Consider the following 17988-nt stretch of genomic DNA (forward strand, 5'->3'; position numbering starts at 1 on the left):
GCCCCCTGCTGTTTAGCAAACGTACTGCCATGGGGGGGGGGGACGACTACTTTTTAATTTCACAATGATTGTCGTGAACTTTCTTAGCTCAATGTTTCAGTTCCCAGTCGTGTTTCACTGTAATGTCAGCTGCGTGAACGTAAAAAAACTTTATTATAATAACCCTAAAACGGCCGTTTCTGCCACCAGAAATGAACGGACGGATTTTCAGACTTCGAGTCATTCTGAAGTGGTGAAGATGTTTCCATCATGTGAGAATAAAAACAGTCAAAGACACACAGAAAAAGCCTCACTATATTAAGAAGTTGATTTTATGAACATGAATACGTGTCGTTACAAAGAGGTTAATACGTGAAACTCTTACTTTTTTGTTCTTTTTGGCAAAATAAAAGAAATAACCTTTATCTCAATTAAAAGAAACAAAAAAGCATTTTGGTCCAGTAAAATGAAGCTGTGAACTTTTTATACATATTTTATGTCTCTTATTATTTTGTTTTTTTTTTGTTTGTTTTCTGAAATTTGCTTTTACATTCAGTAGCATCTCCTTTTAGCCCTATAAGCGCATGCAGCCTGAGAGTGAAAAACACTGATAATCACTGATCGATAATTTGACCAGGAATTTAAAAAAAAAAAGAAGTGAGAAATGCAAACATGTTCCACACACACACACACGCACACACATACACACACGTTCGTCTTTCTTGAGACGCTAATTCACGTGCATCACGAGGTTGTTAAGGCTGTTCAAAATTATTTGCAGGGCATGTGTGATGACAAGTCAAAGTCTCTCTCCCACCAGCTGAGATTCAAAGATTTTAAAGCAGAGGACGTTCTTACCGGTGGGCTGTTTTTGCAGGGGTGTGTTTCTTTTATATATATATAGTTTTTTTGTTTTTTTTTGCACTTATAAGCAGGAGATGAAAGCATGATAGCAGCAGCAGCAACATGTGTGTGTGTGTGTGTGTGGTATAATTTGTGGGTAAAATTATAGAGGCATTGTTCACTCGTGACTCCCACAGAGCCCTGAGGTGGCATCTACTGTCACAGAAAAACACCCTATGACACACACACACACACACACACACACACACACACACACACACACACACACACACACACACACACACACACACACATACAGTTTCATTGTTACATTCACACCCTCTTCTGTTATTTTTCTTTCCTCCACAAACACGTAAACACAGACACAGAGGAGAGAAGGAGGCAGGGAGGGCGGGATGGAGGAGGGTCCGACCCTCCCCGACCGGGTGGAAATACTCCAGAGGCTTTGAAATGGCAGCAGCTCCTCAAGTTCACTCCTCCCTCGGTACCCAGCGAAGTGAGGAGAGGCGTGGGACGAGGAGATGGAGGGGAGGCGGGGGGAGGGGTCAGATGAAGGGATTTTTCGATGTCCCCCGACTGGGGTAGACATTCCCCTGCAGAACGAGAGAGAGAGGCTGGAGTGAGAAACGGCAGCAAGAACGCCGCCTAGATGGAGCAAGCCGGATTCCCCACCGGCTCTCCGGGCAGCGAACTCACCGTGAACGGGTTCACAGACATGGGCCGAGGGACTTTGGGCTGAGAGTCAGGCTCGGGGAACGAGGCGAAACCTGCAGCAGGAGACAGAAACATGACGGGTGAAACGGGACCCAAACAGGAGCTGCATCCAGACACTGGAAAAACACAAAACAATGCAGCTCCAACTTAAAAAAAAAAAAAATCTGTTAGTCACAAGAAATTAAATGAAGTGGATCGAACTCACTTTATTTATGTTTGTTTACCTTTACAACTTAATAAACTTAATTAAACTCAATTTGACCAATTAACATATCTTTTTTTTTAAAAGGTTTGAGCTGATTTTTTTTTCAGTGCACTGGCTGCGTCTGTGGGTGTTCCTGACCTGCTGACCTCTGGGGACCGGTCGGTGAATGACGGAATACTGAGTGGACTGTATTCTGGTCTGGTCTGCAGTAGAAACCACAGACTCATGTTTTTATTGTGGTTTTATGAGACAAACAAGTCCATTTTTATTTTTTCTTATTGTTTTTTTATTTATGTTTTAGGCGATGCCTCTCATTCCCCTAATGGAAAAAACTTGAATGAAAACAACTTTAAATCCGTCAAGGGTATGAATAATTTTGAGCTGGATAAAAATACAATATTATTGTATAACTAATGAGCTCATTGTGTTTGTCTTCTCTTTATTATTCACTATATTGGGGAAATCAGTGGTGGGAAATAACGAAGTACAAGTACTTCGTTACTGTACTTAAGTACATTTTTCGTGTATCTGTACTTTACTTAAGTAGATTTAATAATGGGTACTTTCTACTTTTACTCCACTACATTTTACAGTAAGTATCTGTACTTTCTACTTCACTACATTTCTACAAAACTGTCGCGTTACTCGTTACATCCAAGTCGCGTTGAGCTTTTTTTCTGTTAAAATGTGAAGTTCAGGGTTTTAAGGTGGCGCCGTAAAATCCAAGCAATAACGTGACTTAGTGTCTGTTGTCACCCATCGCCTCCACCTTTACTCGCGCGCAGCTCCAGACATGCGCAGTGGTGGATATCCGTCTAATCGTCAGTAATATAATAGCGCTGCATAAACCATAAGATATGGTGACATGTAAAATCAGCAGCGCTTCGCTTTCACAGACGGGACTTCGTCCAACTTTTAGCGTCACTTGGAAGGAAAGCTTAAAGAAAGGTAAGATCTGTGGACGTCATGCTAGCAAAGCTACCTGTACAGAGACACATGTTGCATCTGGATGAAAAAAAGTTGTCACTCATGCCATTGTGTGTTGACTGAGGTGTCTCATATATGGGACAACGCTGTGACCAAAGTGCAATATAGTAATATGACATTCAGGAACGATCCGATTCTTCTGGACGGATCTTTACTAAGTCCTAAGGACTGAAGCCTCACTTAGAGCCGTTCTTTGTTCTTGTATACACTGCAGTAGCTAACACATACACACGTTTATTTAATCGCCGAATAAGTAAAAGTTGAACTATGAACACAGAGCATGCTCATTGACTGATTTCATCTCCTGTTATGGTGGCAAACATCGCAGTGGGAGGGAGGGTGAGAACAGTCACGGTGCTCCTTCTGCTTGTTGCGCCGTTGGACAGTGTTCATAGTTGAACGTTATTTACCATTAATTGCGATGTTTCAGTTGTGGTTTCTGACATGGGCAATATGGGCAACCGTCCAGGGTGTTATTTTTATAGGGATGGCAGGAGACCTCTGCGGATTGTAGTACAGCGATGAAAGCAAAACAGAATGAAATGAGTTTTAATTGATACTGGTTAAATAAATTTCAGCTCTAAGTATTTAACATCTAGGTGTTTTTATGGGAATGTGGATCTTTCAGATCAATCTGAGAACCAATTTTGATAGGTAAACTTAATTTTATTGTGTCATGTAGCGCAAGGCACTGGTCTTGGTCTCGGGTTCAGTGGTCTTGACTACAACTCTGCTACGTGGCTCCTTGGTTGCATGTCTCCCTCACCCACCTTCTTTCCATGCCCTTTCTGTTGGATTTCTTTCTAAATAAATGTCACTAATGAAGTTCATACTGTTAGGACAGGAGACAAGATGTTTCCATCCCTGAAATTATGATTCATAGAATCACATATCTAAGTATAAACTGTTACAGAGAATAAACACAATAAGAACATGTTTAATCTGTGGCATTGTTCATTAAAATGGCACATTTCTTATGTATTAAAATTAAATAAGATCAGTTCACTTAATGATATTAGCGATTAGGTTATGTATTCAGCAAGTACTTTTACTTTTAATACTTAAGTATTTTTAAAAGCCAGTACTTTTTTACTTTTACTTAAGTAAAATGTTAATGTGGTACTTTGACTTTTACTTGAGTACATTTTTGACTGTGTATTTGTACTTTTACTTAAGTACATTTTTTGAGTACTTTCTCCACCACTGGGGGAAATACATTGTTTCCTCCTCAGCTTTGAGCCATTCAAGTTAACAAAAACATATTTTAAGACCTTTTCTCTGCAAAGTTTGTGTTTTTATAACAAAACAACACTACTTCCCTGATTAAAAGTTCTATTTCATGGTCCTCTCGGCACATTAAGACGCGACGCTACAGCAAATAAAGCAAATCTCACCGTTGGTTTCTTGATTGGCGACTGACTCGTGGTGAAATGCATTCTGGGTGGCAGGAGCCGGGAAGGAAGCAGACGGAGGGAAAACGGAGGTGGGCGAAGTGACAAACGCGCCGGAGTCGCCTGGTGGGAAGAAATCAGAGGGAGAAGACGTCGTTGCTCAGGTGAAGAGGAGGCGGCACAGAGCTGCTTTCACTTTTCATTTCTACGTCGAACAAAGAAGCAGGAGAAGCGTCGAGACGCCAAAGCGACGCCTTACTGGGTTACTGGTGCTGACAACGTAGACGTGTGTCGCTATTCTGTCTTGTTTTATTACAACATTTTAATAAAAACTTAAAAATCTGATTATGGGTTGATGACAAAGAAGAAAAATGTGGATCTTAATTGCTTCACAGTCAGAGCAGCACTACTTCAACATATTTTCATGTATACTTCATAATAAAGACTAAGTACAGCGTAGAAAAATATTCCTAAAAGTAAATTTTTTTCCAAAAAGTTAATGTGAGTAAATGTGACTAGTTGCAGCCCAACTCTGCCTGCAGTAGAGTGACGTTCTAAAGCAGCACTCGTTTGCCTCCAGGCAGCCAGACTCTGAACTCTGAATGCTTTCTTGCTGACAAAACGTGAAGAAAAAAAAAAAAGTCTTAAAGCTCCTGCAGGGCATGAGGCTTACCTCCTGAGGCGCTGCTGAAGGGGTTACTGGGGGAGAGGGCAACAGGCTGCTGGGAAGCCGACCCGGCGCTGGAGCTGAATGGGTTTGGGAAATCTGAGACACACAAGGGGCAATGGGGAGGGGGGGGGAGATAATTCACCATGCGTCGGGTTAACAGGGCAAATTCCTGCCTATTCAGATTGACTCTAAGTCTGAGCGTGATGAGTGGTGGTGTTGGACGGCTCCTTTAGGATGAAAGGGGCTGAATGTAAAATGCAGCGCGGGGCTGGATCGATGCGGCCTGTGCTCTGTACTCACTTCCAAAACTTTGGGAGCTGGATACAGCATCGACTCCGGGGGAGCTGGGGGGCGGAAGAGCAAAAGAAGATAAAAATTTTTTTTTAAAAACCTCGTGAATCGATCCAAGCCCGACCGCGTTGAAATAAAAGCTGCTTTTCTCTTCATACCTGGCAGGAGTGGAGCTGGACGAGAGCCTGCTGCCAAAGATAGCGCTGTACTGCGGAGGGCCACTGGGTGGAGCTGCAAGCAAGCATTTCACAGGGACAAAAAAAAAAAAAAAAAACATCAGGATATGACCTCAGGCCTGTTATTAACCCTGTTTTAAAAGATCAAGTACTACCATTACCTTAAAACGTGAGTAAAACTCTGATAAAGGGCTCAAACTGTTGTGCTGCAGTGTGTAAGTCAATGGGAGGAAAACAAGAATTAATCAAATAAAATAAAAGAAAAACATTTCCGAGTTTGGCTTGATATGGATCAAAGAGCGCTGAAGCAGAAAATCAATAAAGAGCTCTTCCTGCCAGACAGAGAAGACTGAGATGAAGCTGGAAAACAACAACAGCAGCAGCAAGGCTTCTTGCGGAAAGCCCCAGGGCTCCACACACTCGTTACGTCCATTAAAGCAGCCAGCTTGGTATTTAGACAAACACGGCCGGTCGCTTTAAAACCAGTCAACGGGGTCCTTTGAACCCGACTGTGCAGAATCTGGAGTAAATACAATGAGGATAATTCAGCTGCTACAAGTCTTGGCATTTGGAGAGTAACGGTGTTACGCAACTGAGCTGAGCTGGCCATCAAAATCTGGATCACACGCACTCCTTACACAGCCTCTGTGTAAGAGTCGGAGTCAAAACCCAGAATATTACTACAGCCATAGTACCGGGGGGAAGAAGTGCTTTCCCATTTTTTTTTTTTACTTCTTTTATTTTTAGATTCTTCTCCCCATTCGTAGATATTCCCGTCACAATAAACAATAAATAAATTGAATCGCATAATCAAGTAAAAGAAACTCTGTAATTTTCATTTGCTTGATTTATTGTTTTTCTTTTTTCCACCAAAAACTGAACGATAAAAGTCTTCAGTCTGGTGCTTTGGTCTCAACTATCCCTTTCTTTTTCTTTTTTTTTTTTTAAGATAATCTTAATAATTTCTTTATAATTAATTTTTTATTGTTTCTGTTCTTTGAGAATGTGTTCTTGCATTTTTTTTTTGCCATTATTCCTATTACATTACTTGAAAATATTCTCAAAACAACAATCACAGTAAGTTCTGGGACAATTTATCATCCAGCAAAATTTCTGACAGGCCTATTGGTAGAAACACAAAGACACAAATCAATTCAGAAAGGAAAATAGGCAGAGCAAAAGACAAACAAACGTTTCGTGTTGCCTCCATCTTACGTTTTTCTCCTTTTAAAAAAGTAGATAATTTGCAGTCGATTTAGCAGCATTTTCATACTTTAGGTAGCTCTTCATTTACTTCAAATAAAATTGGATGTAGATTAACAGCAAATGTTTTGTTTTTTTAACTCATTCTGATTCAGAAAACTTTATTGATCCCAAAGGGCAGTTAAATTAAACAACCATGGCCGCCTCATTCCATTCCTACCAGTCGGTTCACACTGTACCGTCCGTCTTTCTGTTCTTCCCTGATGCCAGAAGAACATTCCACAGATTTCCATCTGTTCCTTTAAGTCGTGGAGGTTTGTATCCTAGATACATTATCTAAAATTGTAAGGAAGGGAGTTTTGAAAGTGAGTTGATTTACTTTATTAACATCTTTCCAGTCATCCAGAACCTTCAGCCAACCCCCGAAAAATGTTTCGATTTCCCACACAGACTTGAATGTTGGACTTTTACTAAAAATTCAAGAGTGTACAAGAAATCCTGCCAAGATAAAAGATTTATATTTGTCCTCAAATGAGCCAGAATCCTTAGCATTCCTTTAGTGAAGTGGCTCCCCAGGCTGTTCGAGGGTCACGCAAAATGCTTCTTCGGACTTTGACCTCTTCATCAAAGTTTAACTACGGTCTGTTTCTGTTTGTTTGGGCTTTCGAAACATTGCAAAGCAGCGAGTGACAAACATTAGATACCTGCAGCTGTAGATGTTTCAGAAAAGACACTGTCCAGCTGCGACACGGCAGCGTACTTGTCCCGGTTGCTGGACGCGCTGACCGGCGGTGTCGTCTGGCTGACGCCGACCGGCTGCTGCTGCTGCTGCTGCGGCTGGGACAGAGACTGTGGGATGGACTGCTGCTGAGGATGGTTCAGACCTCCGAAATCCACACTCAGAGATTTTGGGAAGGCCCTGAAGGGCCCTGTGACTCCTGAGACTGACACTGTACGACCTGAGGGAGAGAAAACAACAGCTAATGACGATGAACTACGACCTTTGGAGCTCTAAAAACCTGCTGTGTGGACTGTGGTAATATTTCAAAACTAGACACCAGCATGACTAGAAAGTCTAGAAAGTTTTACATTAGCAACACGTACACAGTCAAACACGTACACAGTCTATAAATATATAGATTTCATGAATTGTCAGAAAATATAAGTACACCCCTGCAGCTTTAATTGGACTTAAGAACTAAATTAATTGATGATCAAACAAGTATGGAGTTTGGACATGCTTCCTGATCTGTTGTGAACAGGTGTGCTTCAACACAATGCCAGAATGGAAAAAGAAAACAGCATCGTGTCCTCGGTTTGCAAAGTTTTGTCTCAATTAGCCACAAGATTTCTGATGATTGTGCTTTGAGCAGGTCGGAACAAAGTCCAGACTGCAGCCTAATTGAGATGTGGAGAAATCAATATCTGCAAAAGCTAAGGAAGCATGGGGTGTACTTAGTTTTTCCACACGTTTTTTTTCTTTCATTTTTGTCTGTATTTGGAAGTTGGGTTTTAAAAACTGCTTAAGAACTGTGCTATTTTCATACAGTAGGACTAAATTGCAATGCGTTGTTTTGACTCTTTCCGCTGCAGTTTTTTTTTTTTCTGAAATAATTTATCTTTTTAAACCCTGCGGCTTTCTTTATGATATCTTTCTTTTAACTCATGCGCTCTCGGCTCGCTGTACATAAACGTCAAGCAGAGAAAAACAATCTCACGCCAAGCTGACATTTTCATGCTGTGAAGATAATCGGTTAGCTTTGTGCAAGAGGAATGCGAAATAAAACAGATATCAGTTTTAAGCTTTAAACTTAAAAAAAAAAAAAAAAAGCACAGCAGAAAGGGTGACAAGATCTTTAAAAGCAACAGTTAGATCCTAAGAATAGCCTCCATGTAGTGAGCAGCAGCTAGCCGCTAAGCATGCTGGGTATCAGCTTCTGCTAGCATGGAGACGAAAAGGTGAATCCATCTTCCTCCCCCTGTCAGCTGACGAGCCGGAGACAGAGTCCAGACTTGACCTGATTCAGATAATCCACTGATTCCAGACACGCATCACCCGTGCCCCGTGTTTCTGGGCTCCGATGTCATCTGCGAAGCGTGTTTGTGAAGCGTCGGCTAGGCCCCATCTCTGCAGGCATACTCTGGACTTCTAAGAATACTTGTTTGGAATGGGATTACAGCTGCAGGCGCCCCAGATAGTTTTCGAGAGCTTCAGCGGCAGCGTGGTGCGAAATATCAGCGGCCTTGTGCTGACGAAGGCCGCAGCAGCGGGAGGCGCGGCCCAAAAATAGCCCTGCTTTAAGCTCACTCTATTCCCTCTGAGTAAATGTGTCTCCTTGACCCTCCCAGGCCTCAGACCTGAGCTTTGAAGTGGCAAACCTGACTGATGAAGAAAATGACTGACCCCAATTTCAGTAGGTGATGCCTGACTGCAGTGATTTAGATGGTGAAAGTAGTGAGGAGATTTTGCTCGTCTGCTGTGACATACAGCGCCTTTTTAAGCGCATTTATAGCACTGGAGCCTTTTTGAAATTTGCTAATACAACAACAAACTGCAACACAATTTAATGGGGGCGGGGGAATCAACACAAGGTGAATAATTATGAAGTAAAATAGTACACAGTTTTCAAATGTATCTCACAAAACAATCTGAAAAGTGTGGCATGCGTTTGTATTCTACGACGGCATATTAGTGCCATTGTAGATAAAAGGAAAAGGAGGAAAATTTCACCCAAAAACAAGTACATTTCTGAGCTCCAAAAGTTTAAAATTTGCAAGATAAAACTCAGTAATTTTTAGATGAATCTTTGAAATTACCTAGAAAAAAAATGGAAATTTTTGAGCTCCAAAAGTGAAATATTTATGAGAACAAAATACTAAAATGATAGAAATTTGGATTTTTTTTTTCCTAGAAAATATTCAACATTTAAAGCTCAGAAATTTCCACATTTTTTTTCTAGAAAATTTTGTAAGATTAGTGTTTTGTAGTGGAAAGTTACTCCTCTTTTGATCTGTCTACAATGACCCTGGTATGCAGCTGTAGTATTTCGCCCCTGTTACACTGATGTGCCAAAATAAAATCACTTGGATCCAATTGGCAGCCCTAATTGCAGAAAAAGATTATTTAGTGGAGTCTTGGAGTCTGAATACAAACTCCAGTATTTTCAATCACAATAGATTTTGAAAACCATGTCATTTTCCTTCTACTTCCCAATTAACCACAACTTTGTGATGGCCAATTACAAAAAAAATACATTAAAGTTTGTAATGGAAAAAAAAAATTGCAGTTTGTTGTAAATTTACATGCACGTAAGGCGTGGCCAGCACTGACACATCCACAGATAAGGCATCTATTATAAATGATACACAGAGGAAGTACTTATCGATACCAGCCACTCAGCACAAACTCGAAAAGCAATGAGTCTTACCTAAAGTGAAGTGGTTTTTGAACGAGCTACTGGCTACGAGGTTGAAGGAAAGAGCAGAGAAACATCAGACACAGAGAGAGAGACAGAGAGAGAGAGAGAGAGAAGAAAAAGGAAAATGTCACTCATGTCAGATCACCCCATCTTTCCTGCTGCTTCCTGTCGACAGCTGAGCAGCCTGCTTGGTTTTGAGATTCATGAAAAGCAAACCCAATGTGGCAGCACATGATGACACGACAAAAATCAGAGAGAATATACAAGGATGATCCTGAGAAACAGCGTGGCGCCGACATTATAGCTGCGTTCAAAATGTTCACTCATTTGCTATGTTACGTTAAGCAGCCGTTTTTGCATGTTTAACAATACTCCGTCCTGAAAAGCCCCCACAGCTTGAAATGTTTGACATGTTTACAGTTTAGGCTGAAGATCAGAGATCTGGTTTTGGAATGCACTTAAAAAAAAATCTCAAAAATCTTCTGGCTCTGGATGAGCTGCCTAACAAGTGCCACTGCATGTAAATGTAAGGCTCATCGATGCTTGTTCCAGTTTCCAAACGCAAGCAACATTGGTGTTAACATTAGCACTAGCTAACAGGCTAATGCTGGCATAAACGTTTTGGTAATTTAAAGAGGTATAGTCTCTAGATATAATATATTTATATTTCCAAAAGTATACTATTTAGAGATAATATACTTATTTATGTTTCAGAAACTATATTAGTTAAAGACAATGCACTTATTTTAGTATCTGAAAGGAGGCAACACTTAATATTAGCATACGATTACGGGGATAACAGTAGAGTTGGCAGTTTTATACGAATGGCCCTGCTGAAGTACAGCTCTAAATTGCATAAAAACCTATTGTTAAAACGCACAGGAGTTTTGTGGTTTTAATATGACAAATTGTGAAAAAGCTGAAGATAAATTACTACTTTTATAAGGGACTGCACAATGTCTGAATGGACATTTCAAGCACTGCTTGTCTACATTTACACATTTCAATCACAAAGAAGAAAAAACCCCACTTCACAAATATTTTATATATTTAAACACTGATGTAGGGGAGACGATCTCAGTTGTGAATAAAACAATAAAGGTGAATAGTTTTTTCTAATGGCATGAGGTGTTCTCCTTCACTTTCAAAGCCTGAACAAACTGCTTTGCATTGATCTATATTTTTCTAAAGTAGAGGGAGTCCAAAGCCCACCTGAGGGTCTTGGGAGGGCGGGGAACGATGGGCCGTGGCTCTGACCTCCCAGTGCTGACGACAGGGATCCCGGTCGCTGTCTTTCTATGCCACACAGCGTGGAGTCTGGATCACAAGAAAAAACAAAAACATGTGATAAAGCCTAATACCACAAACAAGAAAGAAAAGAATTCCTCCCACGGAGGATCCAACCTCTGACCTTTCAGAGGGGGATCTCGAAAGCTCTGCGAGCGCGAAGGCCTGGCCGTGAACGCGTCGGTCCGCATGTCAGCGGGCGAGATGGTGGGAGCGCGATCCCATGATGGCAGCTGCGACTGAGACTGGTGGAAAAGAGATAAATAGAAAGGGGAGTTAAAAATGGAAAAGGCAGACGGGGTGAGTCTGTTTCATCGTTTCTCAATAATTCATAAGTGGAGCCTTTGATGTGGAGGCTACCTGGCCCTCCGACTGCCCAACCTATCAGCCTCTCTGCTGCAGCACTGAAGTGAATTCAGGTCATCTCTTCACCTGCTGTTCTCCTTTTCTTTCCGGCTCTCTCTCTGAATATCCTGCCTTCTTTCATTTCCTCTTTTTCATGCAGTTTTTACTTCTGCTCTCACTTTATTTCCCTTCTTTTATTGATTCTCCATTAGCGTCTCCATCCACTTAATGTATCTCTTGCTTCTTACCAGTGGCCTCGTAGATCTGGCATTAGGTGGCAAGTTATGGGAGGGGCCCTGGCTCGATAATGGACCATGGGAAGAGGGAACGGCTTGGACGCCGGGACTCCAGGGGCCCTCCACGTCCCTCCGGTTTTTGCTTTTGGAAAAATGCCTGTAAAAATTCAGGGAGAAACATAGTTTGTGCCATTAACCAGGCTTATAGCACGCTTTGTTACAGCCTAATATTAAGGGGCTAGTTATGAAAAATTCATATTTTGCACGTTTTTGTGCTTCCATTTCGGTCTCAACTGCTTCTAAAAACAGACCAAGCGATTAGAAATATACGTTTTTAGGTGTCTGGAAAATTAGATGTTTCAGAAACCCCGTGATTGTTACGTACGGGCACTGCGCCGTTGCCTGGCAACCAGCGCCAAGCCCAGCCTGTTAGCTAGCAACCCGGTTGGTGAGCTGTTTGCGCTGTTCAACGGCTGCTCGAAAAGAAAAAAAGTTTTGTTGTTGATTTCTTATCCAGAAACCACCTTCTGTATTCTTGCTGGTTGTGCCGGAGACTCTTCTTCTGGTTTTCAAAGATGTACGGTTATATAATTGCGCAACTGTTTGACGCCATTTTGTGCGAGTGTAGACGTTGAGTTGGGGGGCGTGGCCAGCAGCAGATAATTGGATTTAAAGTGACAAGACGTCTCATTCTGAAAGGAGCTTAAAACAGGCAGAACTAAAATCTCATTGTCTCTAAGAATTATTTTGTGCAAAAAACATAATCAGCATGTTTTGTATTGCTCTATCCTAATATGTTGAAAGAAACATATCAGGTCGCCTTCAAGATTTAGAAAAAAGAATTGGTAAAACAGAAAAAGGATGGGAGTGTGCAGCCATGCTACATAGACCTTCTATGCAGGAAATATGGGTGAACTCTGGGGATGTAAACACAGCATGGTTGTCTCCACAGCCATCAAAGCAGTCTCTCTACAGGAAACATTTTTTGTGGGAATAATAATCAACTGATATCTTGGATTTAACCAAAACAACAACACAGTGTGTGTGGACTCAACACAGTTTCTCCCATCGATACTGCAGATAGTTAACAGCCAGGCCATCAAAAAGAGTGCAGCTTTAGCTTCTTGTATGTATTGTAGAAGCCATGTTTATTTCCTGTGTCTGAGCCACATAAAGAAGAGAACATTTGACAGATACTGCCATTTGATCAACAGATAAGGAATGTTTGCTGCCTTAAAAGCATTTTTTATTTTTTTTTTTAAAGAAAATGCATTAATGAGACTACCTATTTTAAGATTGAAACGAGGTATTTTAAAAGTTCTCACCATTTCTTCTTTTCATATTTATCCTGAAGAAACTCTTTGAACTTCTGAGGATCCTTTAAGTCGGGGCAGCCATCGGCCTTCGGGTCAAACACGCACAGCCAGGTTCTTCGACCAACCTGAACACACACGCACACACACATTTTACATGTCAACAACATTAAAAAGAGGGCAGTGTTGATTTGATTTGGCTGAGGAGTAATGGTTGATTTCTAACTGCAGGAGTTTAAAATTAGACCACAATCCCTATTTGTTTCAGACATTTAATGAAAGAGATCTTTCACAAAAATAATAAGAGATTTTTTTTTTCCCTCAGTGATTCATCTGGTGCAAGAGTCAGAGTGCAACAAATAAACACTGCCTGTGAGTCATGGGTGGTTAGATCACTGAGAGGATGATGACGGGAGCAATCTTGACCCTCCACACTTCAGCTTCGGTGCACATGAAGCTCGACTTGGAAACACATGCGGATCTGGGTTACCACCAAGCAGATCAGTGCGCAGTCATGCCTGATGTACTTCAACCATCGTCTGCGTCATGTAACCGATCCCCGAGGCTCCCACAGTCACACTGCGGTGCACTCTCCATTCATTTTCATTACATTCCAGCTGAATGTATGTGGAAAATGATCAACGATAATTATCCAAAATGACCTATTAGAGCGATTGTTGAATAAGCAGCAGATCAGCCGAAGGGTGGTAGTTGTCATAGCGATGTAACTGCAGCTCAACAGACTGAATTTTACAGCTGATAAATATTTGACACTTTTATAATATGATAGCAACAGATCCAAAAGAAAACAGAGAATAAATAATCAGAGATGAGCTGATCAGGCTTTTCCTGGCTGATCTCTGGCCAGCTTACAGATGAATCTCTAAAAATGAAGAACTAAATGACTGAGAATTTGATTCGGTAACTGAGGTTAGCAGTAAACATTTTCCCTACATTTCAGGGCCTAATTAATTTAAAAGTATTCCGAACTTAGAGGTAGTTAAATAAATCAAAACTTTAAGAAATTAGGCAGGTTTTTGTGCCCTTCTGCCTAATCTTACTTTAATAGTGATTCATGTTGGGGAACCAGTGAGCGGCCCAGTGCTGCTGTGGGTGTTAAAAAAAGAAAAATTGTGTAAGTGTACAGCTTCCTGTCAATCAAACAGAAACTCCCAGATCTGAACGGATGCTCTGCGGTGAACGAGCGCTCCTCTGGGGTCTCACTGCGTGTGTAATGGAGCAGGTCTGTCAACACAACACTATGAGACACCAGAAATGTCTCAGCTCACTCCACCCCGCAGATGTAGGATAACTGACTTAAAATACATTAGTCCTTATCTAACAAGGGCAAAACCACATCAATTAATCTCTCTGAAACACATAGATAACACAAAAAAATGGAATAATTGCAGTTCTCAAGGAAAATTCTTATTCACATTTTTTGTTAAGTTCTCAGCTGCAGTTTCCCATTTAAGTTGGCTTTAGATTATTCCTACAATCATTTGCAATCAAAAGAACATGAGGTACTTTTTTTTCCTAGTCCTGGTTGATACGCGTCGTGTTTATAAGGACATTTTTTGTACAACTAAAAACTAAGAATGACACAAAATTATTTGTTTAGAAAACAACACAGTACCAAACTAACACCCTTTAGGCCAGTGAAAACTTTTTACCTTTCATTTGCAATTTATTCCATGCAGCGGCTCAGCTTAGAAAAAAAAAAAAAACTTTTGGAAAAATAAAAAAATAAAATTCGTGACTTCCACAGATTTATTTTCTACAGCATCTATAGTTTTATATTAATTTCCACTATAATTGAAAATAATATTCAGAAAAAAGAGGAGTCTGATTTGCTGTTTGATCTGTAGGATTAAGCTGCTTTTTATTGGGTTTACTGTAAATGTCGACTTTGGATTTTTACAAAACTTTAATGTTTTGAAAAGTGGTAAAAATCCAGTCACCTGCTGAGCAATCAGTGCATTGCCAGTAAAAAAATAACCTGTTTTTCCGTCTTAAAAAACTGTTTGACTGGTTATTGTTTTAACAAATCCAGTAATACAACACATTGCAATTAAAACAAACAAAAAAAAATATTTTTAAAAGTGGGGAAAATTTCAGTGGGATAAGACAACAGTTTCTTTTGTATTTATACAGAACTTATGAGATTAGTTCAACTGATGACCTCATGCAACATTTTATATTCTACATCAAAACTATTTAAAATATAATGTTTTTTCCAAAACCTCTACTTACTCTCTTTCCCTAATCAAATACCTGGCAACTAAACCAACAACCTACTGGCTCCATCTGGCAACGAAGCAAGAAGCAACTTAATTAGGAGGTGAAAAGACAGAGCATCACTTACCTCATTGCCATGGTTCTGGAGGAATTCCACTTCCTGTTGGGAGAAAGTTGTCATGGAGATGGATTTGACTCTGTGGGGAGGGTTGAGGCCTCTCCTGGGATGTAGAGGAGAGATAGAAAAAGTAACAAAAATATATTCTTACATCAAAGAGACAAACAGTGAAGATTTAAAGTGAGTGTGCATGTCTGAGGCAGCTGATAGGTGCATCTCAATAAATTAGTATGTTGTGGAAAAAGTTTCTTTCTTTCAGTAATTCAATCCAAAACAGTGAAAAGTCAAACTGTTAGTTGATTATTACTCACTGGAGATGACTGCGAAAGTCAAGAAGTGAAGTCAAAAGGTAAGGAAGCTGAATCTTTAGAGAGTGCTGTAGCTGCTGATGGAAAGTTGAGTGGAAGGAAAAAGTGTGGCAGAAAAAGGGATGCAAGCAACAAGGCTGACACGAGTAAGGAAAATAGAAATTTGTACCACTGAGCAACTGTGGGTTATATTTAATCTTCCTCTCAAGGCAGTGCACCTTTTTTTTAACCAGACTTTTTCCTTCCACTAAACTTTCCGTTAATATGACTGCAACTAATCGAGCCATGACTTTTCCTTGAATTCAGTAACTGAAACAAATTAACTTTTTTAAACACAATTCACTCAGATGCACCTGTGGATACATAGCAGGTGGTAGGGGACATATTTGACACGTGACTGTGGATTTTTTGGGGGGGAGGAACAGATTTGTTAGGGGAAAAGGTGTCCGGGTGTGTATGTGTGTGTGCGCGTGAAAAAGAAAGAGACAGAGAGAGAGAAGGGGTGGGGAGCATAAGTTTTCGGTAACCAGAGCCTCCTACTTTCTCCATGCTGGGGGACACAAAGTGGGACACTGCTGTGCAAGATTGCGCAATAACTAACAACCCGCCTTCCTGTGGAGTGCTGGGACTGATCATGCAGAACAAACTCTGATACTACACACACATTCACGCCCACATTTGGAGAGGATCCTGGAAAGAGAGAGGAGTGTATCAAACCTGCGGCATGACGGTATAAAAGCTGGAAAATGACCAACTAGCGGTCTGTCGTTTTATGAAGCTGCTGGGAGGACAGGCAGAGGGAGAGACAGAGGCAGACACTGCGTAAATTAATGTGCGCGCACACACATCACCATCATCATCATCATCCAGGGCTGCTGCACCAACACCCGCCTGTTAATGTAGGGAGGGGGGGAAATATAAAATAATACCCTGCTCTGCTCAGTCTGGGCGGTGCACGGTGCAATCTCAGGCCTGGTTAGTTTTACTCCACAGCTCCGTCTGCATCTGTTAGGTCTAGATGTGCAGAAACGGGTCGTTTACTCACAGCATTCCGGAGCACGACGTGCAGACGAAGCTGCCCACCGTGATGTCCGTGTATGTCACCCCGGGCTGGTTGCACTCGAAGCAGTGTTTGTTTACCCCGGACTGGGCCAGCTCTCGGACCTTGCGGGAGCAGATCTCCTGGTTGTCCCGGTGCTTTCGGTTCGACATGGTTGTATCTGGCCGGTGCCTGCAGACACGGGCAGGGAGCGGTACGAAAACACCTCCTGCTCCTCCCTCCTGGAGCCGCTCCGATCACTGCACGGAGCGCCTCACGCCCCGCATTATGGAGAAGGCTTTTCTGCGGCTTCACCCCCGGAGCACGGCTACACACACAGACACACGCATACACGCAGGAGATACGCGTTAAGTTGGACAGAAGAGCCACGAAATCACACCGGAAGTACAGCAGAGTTACTTCAGAATAAAATACGACAACAGGTGGCGCTTTTAAAATTGTGTTCCAATATAAACGCTTTGTGTGTCAAAATATTTTGCTAATAATTTTTGAATTTAGTAGTGATGTTATCTAAATGGGGAAATTGTCGTGGCCACCTGTCAATCATTCCAGAGGTTTGTCACCGTCTGACCAATCAGCAGTCCGTATTTACCCAGAAGTACACGCCCCCTATTTAGAGCAACATCCGTCAACATTGTCGGGGTTCATCAATGCCGACGTAGTTTGGGCTTTTAAGTATTTGAGGAGGTAGAGGGCAAAATACAATTTATTCCATTTCCAAAACCCAAAAAGGAGTCTGGACTAATGCAAGAAATGGATGAAGGCCTGCAGCCGACTTCATGTCCAGTTGAATGAAACCGTGATCACTACAACTACCACATGTTCGTCTGAAAGAAGGTAACTGGGAGTAAGCGTCCCATTTTTTCTGTCATAAGGACTCTTATTGATAGTCAGGTCAAAGCTCAATAAGTGAAGGTTGTTATGTTTGATTTTATGTGTGTAAATTAAGATGGTAGCTCTATGAAAGCATGCTGCAGCAACTGTGGTATTTACATTTAAGCACCTTTTTATGCTAATGTTTATTTTTCTGAAAATCTGAAGATTTTCATAAGCTGGTATTATTTAAGTTATTTTCACTTTCCACTGAGCACTTTGAAATTTTTGCACTTATATTTACTCTTATTTATTCTTTGTGTGTGTATATATATATATATATATATATATATATATATATATATATATAT

General features: G+C 41.1%; 1 protein-coding gene across 2 annotated transcripts; it reads right to left on the reverse strand.

Moving 5' to 3' along the window:
- Positions 1 to 293: 293 nt before the first annotated feature.
- agfg2 (ArfGAP with FG repeats 2) lies at positions 294 to 17159 on the reverse strand. Of its 2 annotated transcripts, XM_015013844.2 has the most exons (14): positions 16790 to 17159; positions 15446 to 15539; positions 13093 to 13208; positions 11780 to 11924; positions 11311 to 11431; positions 11112 to 11216; positions 9909 to 9941; positions 7185 to 7439; positions 5260 to 5332; positions 5111 to 5154; positions 4814 to 4906; positions 4144 to 4263; positions 1540 to 1610; positions 294 to 1436 (listed from the first exon to the last, which is right to left on the reverse strand). In XM_015013844.2, the coding sequence occupies exons 1-14, from the start codon at positions 16954 to 16956 to the stop codon at positions 1389 to 1391; spliced, it is 1485 nt and encodes a 494-aa protein (XP_014869330.2). In that variant the 5' UTR covers positions 16957 to 17159; the 3' UTR covers positions 294 to 1388. The 2 variants fall into 2 exon arrangements, with proteins under 2 accessions (XP_014869330.2, XP_014869331.2); XM_015013845.2 differs by lacking the exon at positions 9909 to 9941.
- Between the last annotated feature and the right edge of the window lie 829 nt (positions 17160 to 17988).

This window comes from Poecilia mexicana, unplaced genomic scaffold, assembly GCF_051168715.1.
Source record: "Poecilia mexicana isolate PSO_F unplaced genomic scaffold, ASM5116871v1 scaffold_18, whole genome shotgun sequence".
NCBI classification, from domain to species: Eukaryota; Metazoa; Chordata; class Actinopteri; order Cyprinodontiformes; family Poeciliidae; genus Poecilia; species Poecilia mexicana.